At 32.0% G+C, this 18,409-nt stretch overlaps 1 protein-coding gene across 1 annotated transcript in view; it reads right to left on the reverse strand.

Moving 5' to 3' along the window:
* Positions 1-671: 671 nt before the first annotated feature.
* Positions 672-18,409, reverse strand: part of LOC126769740 (trypsin-4-like) — a 112,460-nt gene continuing 94,722 nt past the window's right edge. Inside the window, exons 2-10 of the mRNA XM_050488657.1 lie at positions 6,668-6,935; positions 6,380-6,478; positions 5,892-6,088; positions 5,541-5,634; positions 2,195-2,445; positions 1,806-2,076; positions 1,518-1,616; positions 1,031-1,227; positions 672-773 (exon numbers count right to left, since the gene is read on the reverse strand). Of these exons, the coding sequence (XP_050344614.1) occupies positions 672-773; positions 1,031-1,227; positions 1,518-1,616; positions 1,806-2,076; positions 2,195-2,445; positions 5,541-5,634; positions 5,892-6,088; positions 6,380-6,478; positions 6,668-6,896 (1,539 nt within the window). The 5' untranslated portion in view covers positions 6,897-6,935. The remainder of the gene's footprint in view (positions 774-1,030; positions 1,228-1,517; positions 1,617-1,805; positions 2,077-2,194; positions 2,446-5,540; positions 5,635-5,891; positions 6,089-6,379; positions 6,479-6,667; positions 6,936-18,409) is intronic.

The raw sequence follows: 18,409 nt of genomic DNA on the forward strand, positions 1-18,409 counted from the left end.
GAGCCTATAACATTTTGTTAATTTTGTAATATTACAAAGGTACTAATCGAAACGTTTTAAGCTAAGTGCAAAGGTATCTAAGCGTTTTGAGTGCTACATATGTATGTATGTATTATTTATTGAGCTTACGAATGTCTTAATTAAGGAACTAAGTGCTGTAATTATGACGTTTGTGTATAATTTGTAGGTAAATTATACAAATATGGTACAAATAGAGATGTCTGGTGAGTCAAATTGTTAAAGGTTAAGATATCAAGAACAGCTGGGTTCATAATTTTATTATCAGACTGATAGTATAGTTCGCAGCGCCACCGATCCCGGGGCTCTGGGTTCAAAATTCTGTTTACTCTATAAATAATTGGCATTATTCTCCCGTGCTTTAGAAATCACGTAAGGTTGGCATGATATATGAACTCCTGGTCATGTTTACTGATTACTGAAAGACTTACTGTTCCATCGGATTGAGAGTGAGGGAATAGTGAATACACCTGTGTTTATGTACACACTTGTGCAATATAATAACTCCCACGCCAGGAATAGCCAACTGATCTTTCTTGATAACGGGTGCTATATCCGAAATCGACCAAACGGACATCATAAGTGTCATCACTGGTATATAGAGATGTTTAATTTTAGAAAAACAAGCTGGTTTATATAAGTGAGATTATTATTTATTGGCTATTGATCCAAGATACGTATGAAGTAACTCTTGCGAAAGCTGCAGGGAGACCGGCCTCACAACCAGCTCTGGCTCCATATGATGTCACTCCGATCTAAATAAGATAAAACATATACACATTTTAAATTGATTTAAGCTTGTATAAAATAAAATAAACGTAAAACTTTCGGCCTTATTTATATACGTTTTTTAGTGTTTTTTTAGCTAAATACTTATTTTTCTCTTTCTAACATATTTGATTTGACATTTGTATGAAAGAGAGCATTATTAATAATCATCCCATCACAATATTTATTGGTAAAGCCATTAATTGTTAAATATTATGAATTATATATATATACTTGTACTTACCAAGACCTGTCTGCCAGCGATGTTAACGGCTAAAGGTCCACCAGAGTCACCTTGGCAAGTTCCTCTGCCGCCTTCACCGCTGGTGCAGATATTTGAGGCATGGACGAAGTCGGTGCCGTATACAGCAGTGCATTGAGCATTGGTTATGACGCTGAGGTTCACGGAGCTAAGTCTTTGGCTCGTTGGAATTGAGCCACCTGTGTGATAAAAATGATATATCAAATAGATGAAAAAAAATTTGTTTGGGTAGAACTGTCTTAGAATTCAGTTGGAAATTTTGACTGAAATATATAATTTTAAGGGAAGTTGTGTTAACTTCCGAAATGAAGAAAATAATTTGACTTATATGAATATTACCAAATAGTACACCTATGTAAGAATGAAAAGATGGAAAGTGACTACCACCGCTCATAGACACCAACAATACCAAGGGGCTTGTATGTGCGTTGCCGGCCTTTTTTTAAATATAACGAAATTAATATCTTACCGTCTCTGGTTAGACCATATCCGGATGCAAGAGCGTTAAAACCATTGAAATCGTTACCAAGCTGATCGGCACTAGGGAGAACGATGGGCTGGATTCCAGCTAAAATTAAGGAATAACATTTTGAATAATGAATGATATTTTGTTCAACTAAGTTAAGTATATAGTTAAGTGATGTAAATCTTTCGAAATAGATCTTGATTTTACATAATTTTGCAACCACACAAGATTATATCTATATAAAATTGTAGTGCTTATCTTTTTTTTTAATCCCCTGTTTATAATACGTACTACTAGTTATTACTGGAGAAGGAAGGTAAATAACAGCAATGTCGTTAGCGGCGTTTGAAGGTGTCCAGTTAGGGTGGACTGCGATATCGGTGGTGGCAATGCGATGACCTCCAGTGAAGATGGTGTTGGAACCGAGGACGACAGTGATAGACTGAGCAGTCAAAATGCCATCCGTGTAGCAGTGAGCAGCGGTCAAAACGCGAGTATTGGAAATCAGCGAACCGCCGCACATAGAGGTGAGGACGAATAAGATAGTAATAACGAGTCCAGCCTGAATACAAAAAAAAATATCATTAAAATATTTAGTCGTTTTAAGTTACATAAGAAATATTCTATTATAATTATTCAATTTTTAAACGCATTATATGTACCCTTAAATATATATTTACCTGGTAGGGAACTTGCTCGATATCAGTGATCGAACCACCAACGATTCTGGGGTAGTATTTCAAACCTAATTCTTCAGCGGTCTTTACTTTGCTAGCTAATGGAATACCAACTGTTCTATGGTAATCGTACACAGAAGCGCCATCGTAATTATTTTCTCCATACACAGCGCTGATAGCAACAGCTAGTACAACCGAAACCAGCAAAGTCTTCATCGTGGATAACAGTTTTTCGATTTGTTTATTTCCAGATTCTTTTATATAAAATACATCTTATCTATCTGAATATAATCAGTTTTAATCAAAGGATAAAAATGTTTTGATTATAAACAAATGACATTACATTTACATTACATTTTAGATTCATTAAAATTTACGAATAAATAAATCTGTTTAGTAGTTAAATTATTTTCTATGATATTTTGTCTCTTTTTAATAAAACCTTATATTACATTTTTTGGACACTATTCATTTAAACAATCTAACGACACCTTTTATGTTTAAATTTAGCCCCTTAAGACACAGATCCTCGTAAATAAACAGACAAGATAATACATACTTACATATTATGTTTTTTCTCGCAATAAAATATCATAATAAAAATACAATAAAGTAATAAATAATAATTTAGTAAGCATGTTTGAATTGAATTGGTTTTTCCCATAAAGATAAACGATTAAAGATTTGAAAAATTAAACGATGTATATAATGATTTAAATTAATTTTAACGCATTACTATCAGATTAGATAATATAATTTATAAAATATTAATCAGAAATTATGTAAAAATTCCATTTAAAATCCCAGCAAGATAGCATTAATATAATTAAAGGTCATTCGTGTATTGTCGAGTATTAAATACTAAGTATTTGTTTATATTTAGAGCTCAGATGCTAGGCGGTTAAAATGCGTGAGTTTTAACCGATGTTTGTGGGTTCACCCAGGCAAGCACCACTGAAACATAGTTTTTATTTATTTATACTTGAACATTTCCGTTCTACATTAGTATTTGCTTTAGATGCATTCGGGCTGTGTAAACTTGAATTGTATACATTATTATATGTGATACAGTATACCTATAGTATGGTATATGTATCGTTGCAGTCTCTTGTTATGCTACAGCCAGAGGCGATGACTGTTGAAACATATGACTCAGACTGGACGATAGGTAAATTGGCTGGATCGGCATTGTAGAATAATAGTATTTTCAATATACACACTAATTGGTATCTTGTTAACATTCAGCTCATACACAGACGTATGTACATGTGAAATGTTAAGTCAGTTTTTTTATTTGTTTTATTTCAAATGTTGTTCGTTACGAATATGTACAAATACATATTTTTTAATAGGATGGCAGATGAATAAATTGGCTGTTAGATGATGAGTGGTCACTACTGCCTATAGAGATTGGCACAATTAGTTATAGTTATTATTCCTTACACTGTTAATCTGCCGTCAAAAATGAGAAATTTGTTGTCTTATATCTTAAGCCTATAAAAAGCCGAGATGGCCTAGTGGTTAGAACGCGTGAATCTTAACCGATGATCGTAGGTTCAAATACGGGCAAGCACCACTGAATTTTCATTTGCCTTATTTGTAATTTGTGTTTATAATTCATCTCGTGCTTGACGGTGAAGGAAAACATCGGCGGCTTCGCACGTAATCTATGTCTATACTAATATTTATAATATTAGTAATATACACGTTTATAATATTAATAAAGATACGATGATACGAAATTTAAAACACGTTTTGAGTTAAAAAAATATCGCAAAGAACTTCATTGCATTTGGGGATCCCCCTACCGCACATTTTTTTTATTATATTCTTTAGTTCTATCTGCGGTTTCTATGTGTGAGTGAATAGTTATACAATTACACATTACAATCGTTATGTGTAATTGCGTACTTCAAGCTTTTCTCTTTACCAAATAGTAATTATGTAACCCTGTATCTCCATTCAGTGACATCATTACATGAAATAAATAACTATTAAATGATATAAATAAATTAAAACTAACCACTGCTGAATATAAGATGTTTTTGAGCGAAAGTTTAAATACAAAGTTTAAAGTAGAATTTCCAGAAGAGCATATTTCTTTTGATAATAAATGCACCAATTTTGATTTTATTTTCTTTTTGTATTTTTAATAAAGACGTAGTAAACACTTTTAAAGATAGGAATAATTCTTAGTTTGCTTGACAGAAGTTTTAAACGTTACCAAGACGATTCAGATAGTTAAGTCAACGGAGCACGATAGACTAAGCATTGAGCTCCTGAAATATGCAACGGTATATTTGCTACTGGTACTAGCTTTAATTTATGTCTCAGTCGCCGTTACTAACCTAATGATAATAATTTTATATAAGTAATAAACACAATAAATAATAAAAAACAAAATATGAGATATGTCAGAAGCAATCACGAACAGGTATTGCGCATCAATGCGGCCCGGACATTGTTTGTAACATTGTCAGCAGATGTTATAATAATTAAAAATAATTATCGTATCTATCTGTTTTACTTGTTTTAATATTTCAAGATTTTAACTATACGAAGTGACTTTACTTGTGACTCTTATGATATGCGAGTTATATATCTTCATACTGTTTCTTGTAGCCGTTCTAATCTCGACGAGTAAGTCGCTTATTTAAATAAATATTCCTTGAGCCTATAACATTTTGTTAATTTTGTAATATTACAAAGGTACTAATCGAAACGTTTTAAGCTAAGTGCAAAGGTATCTAAGCGTTTTGAGTGCTACATATGTATGTATGTATTATTTATTGAGCTTACGAATGTCTTAATTAAGGAACTAAGTGCTGTAATTATGACGTTTGTGTATAATTTGTAGGTAAATTATACAAATATGGTACAAATAGAGATGTCTGGTGAGTCAAATTGTTAAAGGTTAAGATATCAAGAACAGCTGGGTTCACAATTTTATTATCAGACTGATAGTATCGTTCGCAGTGCCACCGATCCTGAGGCTCTGGGTTCAAAATTCTGTTTACTCTATAAATAATTGGCATTATTCTCCCGTGCTTTAGAAATCACGTAAGGTTGGCATGATATATGAACTCCTGGTCATGCTTACTGATTACTGAAAGACTTACTGTTCCATCGGATTGAGAGTGAGGGAATAGTGAATACACCTGTGTTTATGTACACACTTGTGCAATATAATAACTCCCTCGCCAGGAATAGCCAACTGATATTTCTTGATAATGCCTGCATAATCCGAAATCGACCAAACGGACATCATAAGTGTCATCACTGGTATATAGAGATGTTGAATTTTAGAAAAACAAGCTGGTTTATATAAGTGAGACTATTATTTATTGGCTATTGATCCAAGATACGTATGAAGTAACTCTTGCGAAAGCTGCAGGGAAACCGGCCTCACAACCAGCTCTGGCTCCATATGATGTCACTCCGATCTAAATAAGATAAAACATATACACATTTTAAATTGATTTAAGCTTGTATAAAATAAAATAAACGTAAAACTTTCGGCCTTATTTATATACGTTTTTTAGTGTTTTTTTAGCTAAATACTTATTTTTCTCTTTCTAACATATTTGATTTGACATTTGTATGAAAGAGAGCATTATTAATAATCATCCCATCACAATATTTATAGGTAAAGCCGTTTATTGTTAAATATTATGAATTATATATATATACTTGTACTTACCAAGACCTGTCTGCCAGCGATGTTAACGGCTAAAGGTCCACCAGAGTCACCTTGGCAAGTTCCTCTGCCGCCTTCACCGCTGGTGCAGATATTTGAGGCATGGACGAAGTCGGTGCCGTATACAGCAGTGCATTGAGCATTGGTTATGACGCTGAGGTTCACGGAGCTAAGTCTTTGGCTCGTTGGAATTGAGCCACCTGTGTGATAAAAATGATATATCAAATAGATGAAAAAAAATTTGTTTGGGTAGAACTGTCTTAGAATTCAGTTGGAAATTTTGACTCAAATATATAATTTTAAGGGAAGTTGTGTTAACTTCCGAAATGAAGAAAATAAGTTGACTTATATGAATATTACCAAATAGTACACCTATGTAAGAATGAAAAGATGGAAAGTGACTACCACCGCTCATAGACACCAACAATACCAAGGGGCTTGTATGTGCGTTGCCGGCCTTTTTTTTAAATATAACGAAATTAATATCTTACCGTCTCTGGTTAGACCATATCCGGATGCAAGAGCGTTCCAATCAACGAAATTGTTGACAAGCTGGCCGCCACTCGGGAGAGCGATGGGCTGGATTACAGCTAAAATTAAGGTATAATATTTTGAATATATGAATGATATTTTGTTCAACTAAGTTAGGTATAAAGTTAAGTGATGCAAATATTTCGATACAGGTCTTGATTTTATATAATTTTGCAACCACAAGAGATTATATCAATATAACATTTTAGTGCTTATCTTTTTTTTAGTCCCATGTTTATAATACGTACTAGTGAATGCTGCTGAAGGAATGCGAATAACAGCAATGTCGTTAGCGGCGTTTGAAGGTGTCCAGTTAGGGTGGACTGCGATATCGGTGGTGGCAATGCGATGACCTCCAGTGAAGATGGTGTTGGAACCGAGGACGACAGTGATAGACTGAGCAGTCAAAATGCCATCCGTGTAGCAGTGAGCAGCGGTCAAAACGCGAGTATTGGAAATCAGCGAACCGCCGCACATAGAGGTGAGGACGAATAAGATAGTAATAACGAGTCCAGCCTGAATACAAAAAAAAATATCATTAAAATATTTAGTCGTTTTAAGTTACATAAGAAATATTCTATTATAATTATTCAATTTTTAAACGCATTATATGTACCCTTATATTGATAATATAAATGATAGTGTAAATTACTTCTTTTAATTGCTGCATAAAATTTTAACATCATTTTATTTTAAAGCCTAATTAAGGATATTATATATTTAGTTTTTGAATGAGTGTTTCATTTTATTATTTATAAAAAAAGCTGCAAGCTTTTTTTATAAATAATAAAAATATTTTTTTCTTAAGAGGAGTCGTCAAGCAGAAGATTAAAAAAAAAATTAATTCAAAACTATAAATACAAATTAAGCAAATTTAAACACAGTGGTTGAACAATTTTGTTTGTAAGATCGAATTTTCAGTTATGATTAGTCATTTGTTTAGGCACTGTTCATCTTAACTAACTCTTGACCAAATTAACGTTAATAATATTTACCTGGTAGGGAACCTGCTGGATGTCAGTGATCGAACCACCAACAATTCTGGGGTAGTATTTCAAACCTAATTCTTCAGCGGTCTTTACTTTGCTAGCTAGTGGAATACCAACTGTTCTGTGATAATCGTACACAGATGCGCCATCGTAATTGGCTTCTCCATACACAGCGCTGATAGCAACAGCTAGTACAACCGAAACCAGCAAAGTCTTCATCGTGGATAACAGTCTTTCGATTCGTTATTTCCAGATCCTTTTATGTAAAATATATCTTATCTATCTCAATATAATCGGTTTTAATCAAAGGATAAAAATGTTTTGATTATAAACACATTGACAAAATTATACTAAATTACATTTTTCGTTCATTAAAATTTAAAAATAAATAAATCTGTTTAGTAGTTAAATTATTTTCTATGATATTTTGTCTCTTTTTAATAAAACCTTACATTACATTTTTTGGACACTATTAATTTAACTAATCTAACGACACCTTTTATGTTTAAATTTAGCCCCTTAAGATACAGATCCTTCTAAATAAACAGACAAGATAATACATACTTACATATTATGTTTTTTCTGGTAATAACATATCATAATAAAAATACAATAAAGTAATAAATAATAATTTAATAAGCATGTTTGAATTGAATTGGTTTTTCCTATAAAGATAAACGATTAAAGACTTGAAAAATTAAACGATGTATATAATGATTTAAATTAATTTTAACGCATTACTATCAGATTAGATAATATAATTTATAAAATATTAATCAGAAATTATGTAAAAATTCCATTTAAAATCCCAGCAAGATAGCATTAATATAATTAAAGGTCATTCGTGTATTGTCGAGTATTAAATACTAAGTATTTGTTTATATTTAGAGCTCGGATGCTAGGCGGTTAAAATGCGTGAGTTTTAACCGATGTTTGTGGGTTCACCCAGGCAAGCACCACTGAAATTTCATGTGCATCGGGAGATTCGTAAGAAAATCCGAGTGTGTATCTCACCAACCTGCATTTGAGCAATGTGGTGGAATAAGCTTCAAACTTCTTTTTAAAAGAGAGAGGAGGCTTAGCCTAGCAGTGGTACATTAATAGGCTGTTTACTTTTAATTTTTGTTTATATTTTATTGTTATTTTAACTTTTGGTCACACGGAGTTTATAACAGTTTTATGATAGTTACCAAATATTTTTACATCCAATAGCTATGCAATTAAATTAAACAGATTAAAGTAAAGTGCAATGGAAACTTGGAAAATAATACAATACATCTTCTCTATTTTTGTTTGTTACTAGGTTAACCTCCTGTTCTACATATTGGAAATACAACACAAATATACTTTAATTTTTTACGCATTTGTTTCAATATATATTTTTTTCGTTTTATACAAATGGCAATTTGGACACTAATTCATTATACGAGGGTCCCATAAATTGGCTGACCCTCTTTTATATTAAGGGAAAGCTAATCCAGCGAGGTCGTATTTAATCGTCGCTTCACTAGGTCCTCATGTGCAGTGTCTCACGGGTCTTAGACCTTAATCTGTCCGTAATCAAAATGAATCTCTGTGAAACCCGTTCTTAGTTCTATGGTGCGTTAACGGAAAATCGATTAATATATTGATAGGATCATATAACATGATTTGGGTTGTAATGATATTAGCCTTGATTTCATTATCTTACCGAACAATGATGATATAAAGTTCAATATTTTATATTATTTTCTCTAAAGTAATTGTTATTACTATGACAGAAAAATAGCGCAAGATATTCAGTAAACGTGACAGGACTTAAATGTATTTACCGGCCATCCGTCCGAAATTTTCATTTTGAAACGTTACTTCTATGGAATATGAATCTAGCCGAAGTACGGTTTGAGTCCAGATTTCGGAATCAAATCAATGGATTAACGGAAACTGCAACGAAAACTTACTAAAATTTCAAAACAAAGAGAAGCTTACAAATAACTATATATGATGGCCCAAATGATTTTTGAAATGACGACTGAAATATTACTTCACATAAATTCAATAGTTTTTATTCAAACTTTACAAATTTCTGTTAAATATATCTATTTTTCAAAACGTGATTAAGGAACACATTATTTGGCGTTTTAATAAAGCTAGACTGTAACAAATGCACTCAATACTTACACATCAACTTAATCTATGCGGTTTTTAAAAAAATACTTTTAATTGTAACCATTAGAACACTGATTAAATAGAAATAAATATTTAATATGCAAATATCTAAACATTGAAATAACTTGTAAGCGTTTTTAAATGGATAAATTACGAAAATAATTAGTTTGTTCCTCCTTCGCCTTTCCCGTTCGTTTGTTTATTCCTCATAGGTAATGATTTTTTTAATGCTGTCATATATTAACTTTAAGCAAAAGCATAAATACTGATGACCCATGATTTTATTGACAAAGATGACGAACTTCCATATATAATAAAATTTTCCACTCCTAGAAGATGAATTTGCACAAAACCTATTACAATTATTTTTTAATTTTATCATTTAAATTATCAAAAACATTATTCAATTTTTTTTAACACATAAACAGAAGCGTGATATCATATTCATAAATTTATAACTTGAAAAATGAAGAACTTCCATGCAAACTTTCATCCCCTAATCCACCGTCTTAGGTTATGAAAACACTATACCATCTGGTTTTTACTAAAGCCTAAAAACCGATATCCATATCACTAACATCTAAAAAAGGTAAACTTCTAAACAAAATTTCTTCCCAAATTGATTAATATTCAAAAAATCTTCAAATCTGTTTTTAAATAATTGAAACCAATAGCCTAATGTAAACCTGTTTATTTATATATACAAGAATTACTCATTTATATATATTAGATATATAAACATACTGAATCAGTTAAAAAAAAAATGTTGTAAGATCATCAAATTTCCGGGAGTTGTCACAAATTGTCATCTTATTCTAATTACGTTGACACAATATACAATATAATAATAATAATGTCCTCCAGATAATTTCGGCCACGGCGGCCAATCCCAAGAGAGATTAGGCAGGATTAACTACGCAGGAGATATTATAGTGCATAAGTGTGTGCGCAAACACAGGTGCACTCTCTATTCCCTAGCTCTCATAATCTGAGGGAAAGAGTTCAAGCGCAGGACCAACGGCTTACACACTTCCAAATTCCAGTCTTCGGGCTGCTACTGAGAATTTTCTGACAGAAAAAACCCAATAACTTTTTATTGGCCCGACCTAGGAATTGAACCCAGGACCTCCGGGTCTGCGGCCTTACATCAAGCCACTAGACCAACGAGGTAGTCAATATACAATATATTATGTATGATCACACGGAAGTATATTATGAAGTTAAGATTAACTTCAATCGCATGAGTAGTTATCGTAAGAAGCCCAAAAAACGGTAATTTTTATCATTATGATTATTGTAGAAACAAATCTATAAATCGAATGTACATTCACGTTAACTCACGTTATTGATAAAGATAACAAAAATGATATATTACAAATTAATATTATTGTGATAATGGGTTTTTAGTAAAGTAATAATAATATGTAATGAATAAGAAGTGGTAATAGCATATTGTGTCCAAATTAGAAAATTGAAAAAAACCACAATCTTTTCTTAATTTTCTGTCTGTGAATAAGCCGTCTTCCTTAACGAAGCTCATTTAAAAACGAGTAAATTAAGAGTTTTTTTTTCATTTTCTTCTACTACGTCTCATATTATACGCACAAACGCTGTTAGTCCGCTGGGTGAGGCTAAAAAGCACACCTGTATTTACTACTTTAATTACGTTAGCCATTAATTCAAGTAGGAAAACGGGGGGTGATGACAGAGCCGGATTTGTACTATATTCAATATTTCAACTATGAAAAACGAACGAAAAATTTGACTATAGGAATAGTTTTTATAGAAAATATCTTTTCAGGGGTTTATTTTAACTTATAAATAAAGGTGCAGATATCTTATAAAGACTGTTTTTGATTAAACTTTCTCTGTCTCCTTGAAATTGAAAGTGGAATTTTAAATTTAATTTTGAATGTAATCTAGTATTAATTTGTAACAGTCTGTGAATGTCCCACTGCTGGACTAAAGGATTCCTCTTCCTTTTTGAGGAGAAGGTTTTGAAGCTTATTCCACCACGCTGCTCCAATGTGTGTTGGTGGAATACATATGTGGCAGAATTTCAGTAAAATTAGACGCATGCAGGTTTCCTCACGATGTTTTCCTACACCGTAAAGCACGAGATGAATTATAATCACAAATTACAAATTAAGCACATGAAAATTCAGTGGTGCTTGCCCGGGATTGAACCCACGATTTCACGGCAGCATGCGAAAGCGATCCCGTGGCGCTCCTCGTTAAGACGGAAAGGGTACTGCTGGTTTTTTAGTGGGTATTCTGATATTTGGGGCGCACTCGGTGCCTTGGACACTGGCGAGCCTCACATACCCCTCACTGTTCCCGTGGGGGAATCGCGTAACGCGTTATTCCAGCGTTAAAAAAAGGGTTTAAATCCACGATCATCGGTTAAGAATCACGCGTTCTTGCCCAGTGGTAAGATGGATGGATTGGATGGCCCAGTGGCCATCTCGGCATTACTTAACCAAAAGAAATTATTTTTTTATTGTAATTAACAGTAATAATTATAATGAAATTAATGTAATTTTCTTTAAGTCGTTACGTTTTTGGTTAAGTTTTTTCGTTATGCAACGGTCTCTTCGTATCAAGCTGAATAAATATTATAGCAAGACACCAAATACGTTTCGCACGTTTAATATATAATAGGCACAAAGTACAGTGCGTCTCATTTCGAGGTTGTTTTTGCAAGTGCTGTGAACTCAACGACCGTGTAATGACCCTTCCACGTATTATAAAGTCTTTTTACCGCTTTTATGTACAAATTATATCCCTTTGCATACACGTCGAGCATAAAAGTACCTTTTGGTTTATTTTTCAACATTTTCTTTTTTAGATAATCGTAAGAATATGTCTACTTAAGCAAAGGGAAAATTATAGCGAAAAATTTTGGAACTCCAGTTGAAATAGCTCATTAAGCGCCTTTATAAATGGTAATTATTGAGGTCTGCCTCATTCGGTATGCGGGACGCGATTGGAATCGTACGAAATTGTAAATAGCGTAAATGTTGCTTATATTTGAAGTACTTAATTTAGGCATCAGTTGTTAGGGGCATAAAAACGGTAAAGGATGAAAGTTTTCGTTTGCGGTCGCGGCGCGTAATCCGACAGTTTCCCGATGTGAGTCGGAACGCCCCTCTGTGTCGACGGATAGCGGGAATTGAGAAATACAAGGAATACTCGTTTAGAAGTTAGAAAGCAAATAGAAAAAAAACTAAAAAACCCGACCCGACGATTGTGAAGAGTTTTCTTCAAGCTACTGGCTATATAGTTCAGCTTTTAAATAGCTTGTTAAGTTGTAAAAGAAGTTTTTTTTAGAATATTATGTTGAGAGTAATACATTTTTAATAATGGCAACATTTAAAAATCTTTCATATTATGCAAAATAATAGTTATAGATTCGTCAATTTAAGTGCGTGTATATTTAAAAATTATTTTTAAATATAGTTTTTTTTTTCATCTTTCCTAGTACATAAAAGTACTTTTAAAATAATGTGAAATATATAATTTTAAATTATATGAAATATAAAACATAAGAAACTAAAAAACTATTCATGGTATTTACTATAATTGTAATGTTGATTCTCTACTGGTTTTTTGTCCCAATAAAAGACTTAGGGCGAGTGAACACTGAATTTTATACTCTTGTAACAAATCCACGTCAGGCCACTGGCGATAATCCAAGAGTTTGTGGCCTTTCAGATTGTTTCCGGGATGCAATGTGACTTGCATATTGAGATAACTGCATCAACCTGTAGATGACTTCTACATTTGTACAATCATACATAGTTAATATAAAAATGTATTTATTCTAATTCTAAATTATTTGAAATAAAATACAATAAAATTTATACTTTTATTTAATTTTAAGAATATGTGTATTTGCTTGTGTGAGTCTCTTATACGCGTCAAAGTATTAATCTTTAAGATTTGTTTAAATCTAGACTTGCAAAATATAATTAATTACATCAATTTCCAAATAACAAAATAATGTCGTTGTAAATTAATTATTTCACTTATTACGTACACGCTATTTCAAACTTTTCTATATCTCCTAAATTATCGTTAGCGTTGTATACTGCGTCAGACGCTTTCAAGTTTTATATATTTCAATTTTTAAACTCATTGTGATGGATTGTTAAGTCCTCAGATGTTGGTAATGGTTGGTTCAAGTTTTAGATAATTTGAGAGTATTGTTTTGTGCTTATATCATCAAATTGTATGTTGCAATGTTTCAGGAACTAGATATAACATAATGTTACGAGCATGTTTTAAATGGTAGGAACAGAAAATATGTTAATTTTTTTAATTTCTTCTTCATCTGTCAATATACAAAGGTATTATATTTGTAAGCATTTTTATAAGTCGGTTACTATTGTGTTTTACATAGCCCTCCCTCCCTCCGTTACTATATAGATTATCGCAGTGATAGATATAAACACCCGAACATGCCGTGATTTATTATAGTATTGAAGTGTTTTATGTATTTTATAGTAAATTCAATATTTTTATTTTTAACTAATTAAAATAGATGCTTGAATAAAATCCGTATCCGTCCGTCCGTAACAGCCTGTGAATGTCCCACTGTTGGGCCAAAGGCCTCATCTCCCTTTTTTTGAGAAGGTTTGGAGTTTATTTCACCACGCTGCTCCAGAGTGAGTTGGTGGAATACACATGTGGCAGAATTTCAGTGAAATTAGACACTTGCAGGTTTCCTCACGATGTTTTCCTTCACCGTAAAGAATATTTAATAAAAAAATAAATAAAATAGCTGTCGCATTTGTACCAGAAGCAGTATGTGATTAAGTCATGTCAATAATTTCATAATTAAAAAAAAAAAATTGTGATCACTTATATGGGCCCAGCAAAGTAGAATAAAATCCAGCGCATCTGAACCCTGGGTATCGTAAGAGCTTGTTTATCGCTAATGATGTCACCAATCAACCAGCAAATGTATCCCCGAAGAATATTTGATTCAGCCAGAAAAAGTTTGCAGAATTATATTTTTCATGTACCCACATAGCACCGATCAAAAATAAATGCGAGATAGCGAATAAAGAAAAAAAATTACCATTATATTTTTTATTTCGTTACTTGACATACTTTATTTTTATTTAAATTATCGGCCCCCTGATGGTAAGCTATGTCCCTTGTGTCTGTTGTAACACTGCTTCATTTACCCTTCGAACAGGAACACAACAATATTATACTGCTGTTTGACGGTAGAATACGTAATGGTAGGGTGGCACCTAATAGGCGAAATTTCACAAAGGCCTACCTCCGATTAAATATATTCTATACGATTTATTGATAAAAAGAAAAAAATGTATAAATGTAATATTAAAACAACATAAAAAAACCCTAATAATTCAGTAATGTTTGTTACAGTTCATTCCAAACAACACGAAACATTTTTGCGGCTATTGACCGTATGTTTCATTGCCACAATTGTAGAAAAATTAGAGCATTGAATTATATACATAAATATGAATAAGTTATAAAGTAATATACACAAATATAACAGCTAAGCTCCTAATAGCACTTATTTTGATGATTTAGGAGGAATAGAGACTAGTGTTCCCAATATATTGTAATATCCTTACATAAATTGCTTAAGTACAAGAAAACTGCAAATAAATGTAATGTCGGTGTATTGCAGTTCAATGGCAATATATGAAAGCATATTTCTAATTAACTGCTAGATAAGTTTAAGAAGTTAAAAATAAATATTGTTCGAAAATATACCTGTATACATTATGTATATTTAATATTGATTGGCATTAGGTAAATGAAAAATGTCTATAAAATTAACATATCATTGTATGTAAACTTTTATCTTTATCTTTATGTTGTCGAATAATTTTTTTTCTAATGACAGTATCAAAAGTACCCTCAAATAAATAAATAAGTCTTACTGCATTTATTACGACAACTTACAGTACAGGGAATCCCCGGGACTAGCAGTAGGGGCATGTCAGTAGACACGTCCTTAGCGGCATAGTGCCAATCTGTATTCACTACGATCGAATCGAACGTTTTAAATGAAAATACTCTTACAATAAGGTTTTATCGTCATATGGGTCATTGAATAAAAAGTCCGAATGGCTACTTTCATTTTAATTCCATCCCATTCAATTTCCTATCATAGATTGACTTCTCTGTGTCTGGGTAATTCGATAATGGAAAATGTTTCAATCGAAACTAAGTGCCTACCATTAAAATTAATGTAGATTATTTTAAATTGAAAGCAAATTAATTAAATTATTTTGCATTTGTTTTTTGTTAATAAAAAATCACTCTTAAAATGTGAATTCTTAAGTAAAAAATCGTAATATATATAGAGAAATAAGAATCAAAAAAATTAAGCTGATTTAAGTAAAAACCTTATTTTTAATGATATTTTAATGTGCACTCTATGTGTGTTCATAACAGATTTGCTTTAGCTAATGTCGATTTAAAAAAATTTTTGGAAAATATAATCATAGAAATCGGTTCACAATCGCTGAAGTGAAAGAAGAGGAGACTATAAACACAAAAAATACGGCCAAATTGATTGAACCTTCTTATTTTTGAAGTCTACTAAAAATTGAAAATATCGTTCCGTTGTATTGTAATGTGGAGGCAATTTCGTTGCGAACAAATCATAAAAGTTTTTGTCCAGGCGTCCTGCAACAAAGGGATAGCACAAAATGTGATTATTCAGGCGGTACCGTTTGCATATCATGTTGTAGTGAATTACTGGGTAGCTAACTGTAACTTTTTTTCAGGTGCGCCTCAACAAAACTGAGTAAAAAGTTATGCTGGAGCATGTTGCGCAGTCGCCGTTGGCCGTTCGCACTCGTTGTAAACACTACCTATGATATGTTTGATATAGCGTGGGTAGGAATTCCCGTGCCGCATGTGTTGTTTGCTAAAAAATGCGAGGTGCTTTTCAAAATCGCTTCAGTGCTTCTGTCGGAATTACCTGCTAGGCTCGCAAGTTACGAGAGTATTTCATTTTAAATTGAGTTCACTTTTGGCAATAAAATGGTAGCAAGTTTTTTATGCGTTTCGAAATAGTTTCATTAGGCTTGAATGAAATAACACGGAGTGTTACATGTTAATTTATTTTTATCAGGATCAGTGAAAATCCGTAATTGTATATATATTTATTTATTTAGTGCACGTATAAGAATTAATATTTTATAAAAAGATTTAAGATTATATTAGACCCGTAAATTAATTTACAAAACTGTAATAAAAGATGTAAATGTAGTTGTATGTAGACAACATCGAGTGTAAAGGAATTCACATATGCTTTTTATATTTATGCTTTTAGTTAAATAAAAATACACGCGTGCAGAAGAAGACATTCATAATATTAGTGAAGCTTTGCTTTTCTGGTACATGTGGAAAGCTTGACCCGGGACAGAGGTGAGCAGTAAATTCTTTACTCCGCCAACAAATCTACGTCGACGATAGCGGTGTTTTATTTGGGTCAGGTTCGAAGAGCGAGTGTACTCTCAGATAAGTGTCACTCTGCGAATAGTTTGTTTTACTACCTTTGCTATAACACACGTTTTTAAAAAGATTGTCTGATCTTGTACACTTTGTTATATCTTAGGATTCAAGTTTTTCTTTATTACTATAATTTATTATTACTAGGTATAATTAATTTGCAACTACACTGAAACATTCTTCAAGTGCTTACGTGATATGTTTAATATTTGCAAATTAACATTTATTGAAAGCAAAAAATGTATTTTTAATGTATTTCTAACGACTTCATATGTATTTCATCGTTATGTAAGGCTTCTACTTTAAGACTTTTTACTTTGTTTTCTAAAATATTCGCTGTCATTATACATTGATACACTTTCTACAACCCTCAGTGAGCTACTTCAATTATTATTATTGTATTATCCAAATCTCCCGCCGTGGAAGATATGGCGAAGTTTAACTAAACTTAGATTTAAGGGGGCACTTCTGAAGGGTTAATTTAAAGGGTTGTAAATCAAAGTAATACGTTTCATCTCAATTACGACTAAGTAGACAGCTTGCGTTATTCTCAAGTGCCCTAAGTATTTGTTGTGCAGATATAATTCTATTAGAGATTCTTCAGATTTTCCGAATCCCTTTGAAATCATAAGATGATGTGTATGCTCTGTTTTTATTTGTTTCATAGTTGTCGTGAATACCTTGGAAATGTTGAAAATTAAGTCATGAATTTCCTTTTTACAAAATTCAGTCAGTCGTATTATAAGATTAAATTGATTGCAAAGCTTCTATCTGTTTGGAATGTAAATTCCACCGAGAAGCATCGACAAGAAATTAATTAGTTAATCTTTCTCTCAATATTATACAAAAAGAAAATTACTGTTTAGAAATCAACAAATACAAATGTCAAGCTTTTCTATGATCTATTTGTTTTTTCAATAATACTGAATAATAATTTTAATTCTGATGTAGTATTATTTATTTTAAATAATAAATATTAATAGCAATTATTTTGAAAACTTCAATGCGATACCATAAATGTTTTATAAAAATAATTATATAGCTTATTTATAACATTATGTCTAATACCAGGGTTACGAAATTAATATATTTTATTTTATTTATTTATTCAATTTACAAAATTTATTCAACCCACGTTTGTGTAGCTAGTAAACGAGTTTTCGCTAATGCTTATAAAGCCAACACCTACCAGCTGAAAATCCCTAAAAAATGTCCGTGGCGTTACTTTCGCCCGTTAACAAATCCGGATTAAACACTCGTGTTCGAGGCAAACCTTTATTGAAACAATTTTAAAAAGCACTTCCTACGAGGACTGTCTGCGTGTATATAAAAATAGATTGTTTT

This window comes from Nymphalis io, chromosome 7 (assembly GCF_905147045.1).
Source record: "Nymphalis io chromosome 7, ilAglIoxx1.1, whole genome shotgun sequence".
Classification (NCBI taxonomy): Eukaryota; Metazoa; Arthropoda; class Insecta; order Lepidoptera; family Nymphalidae; genus Nymphalis; species Nymphalis io.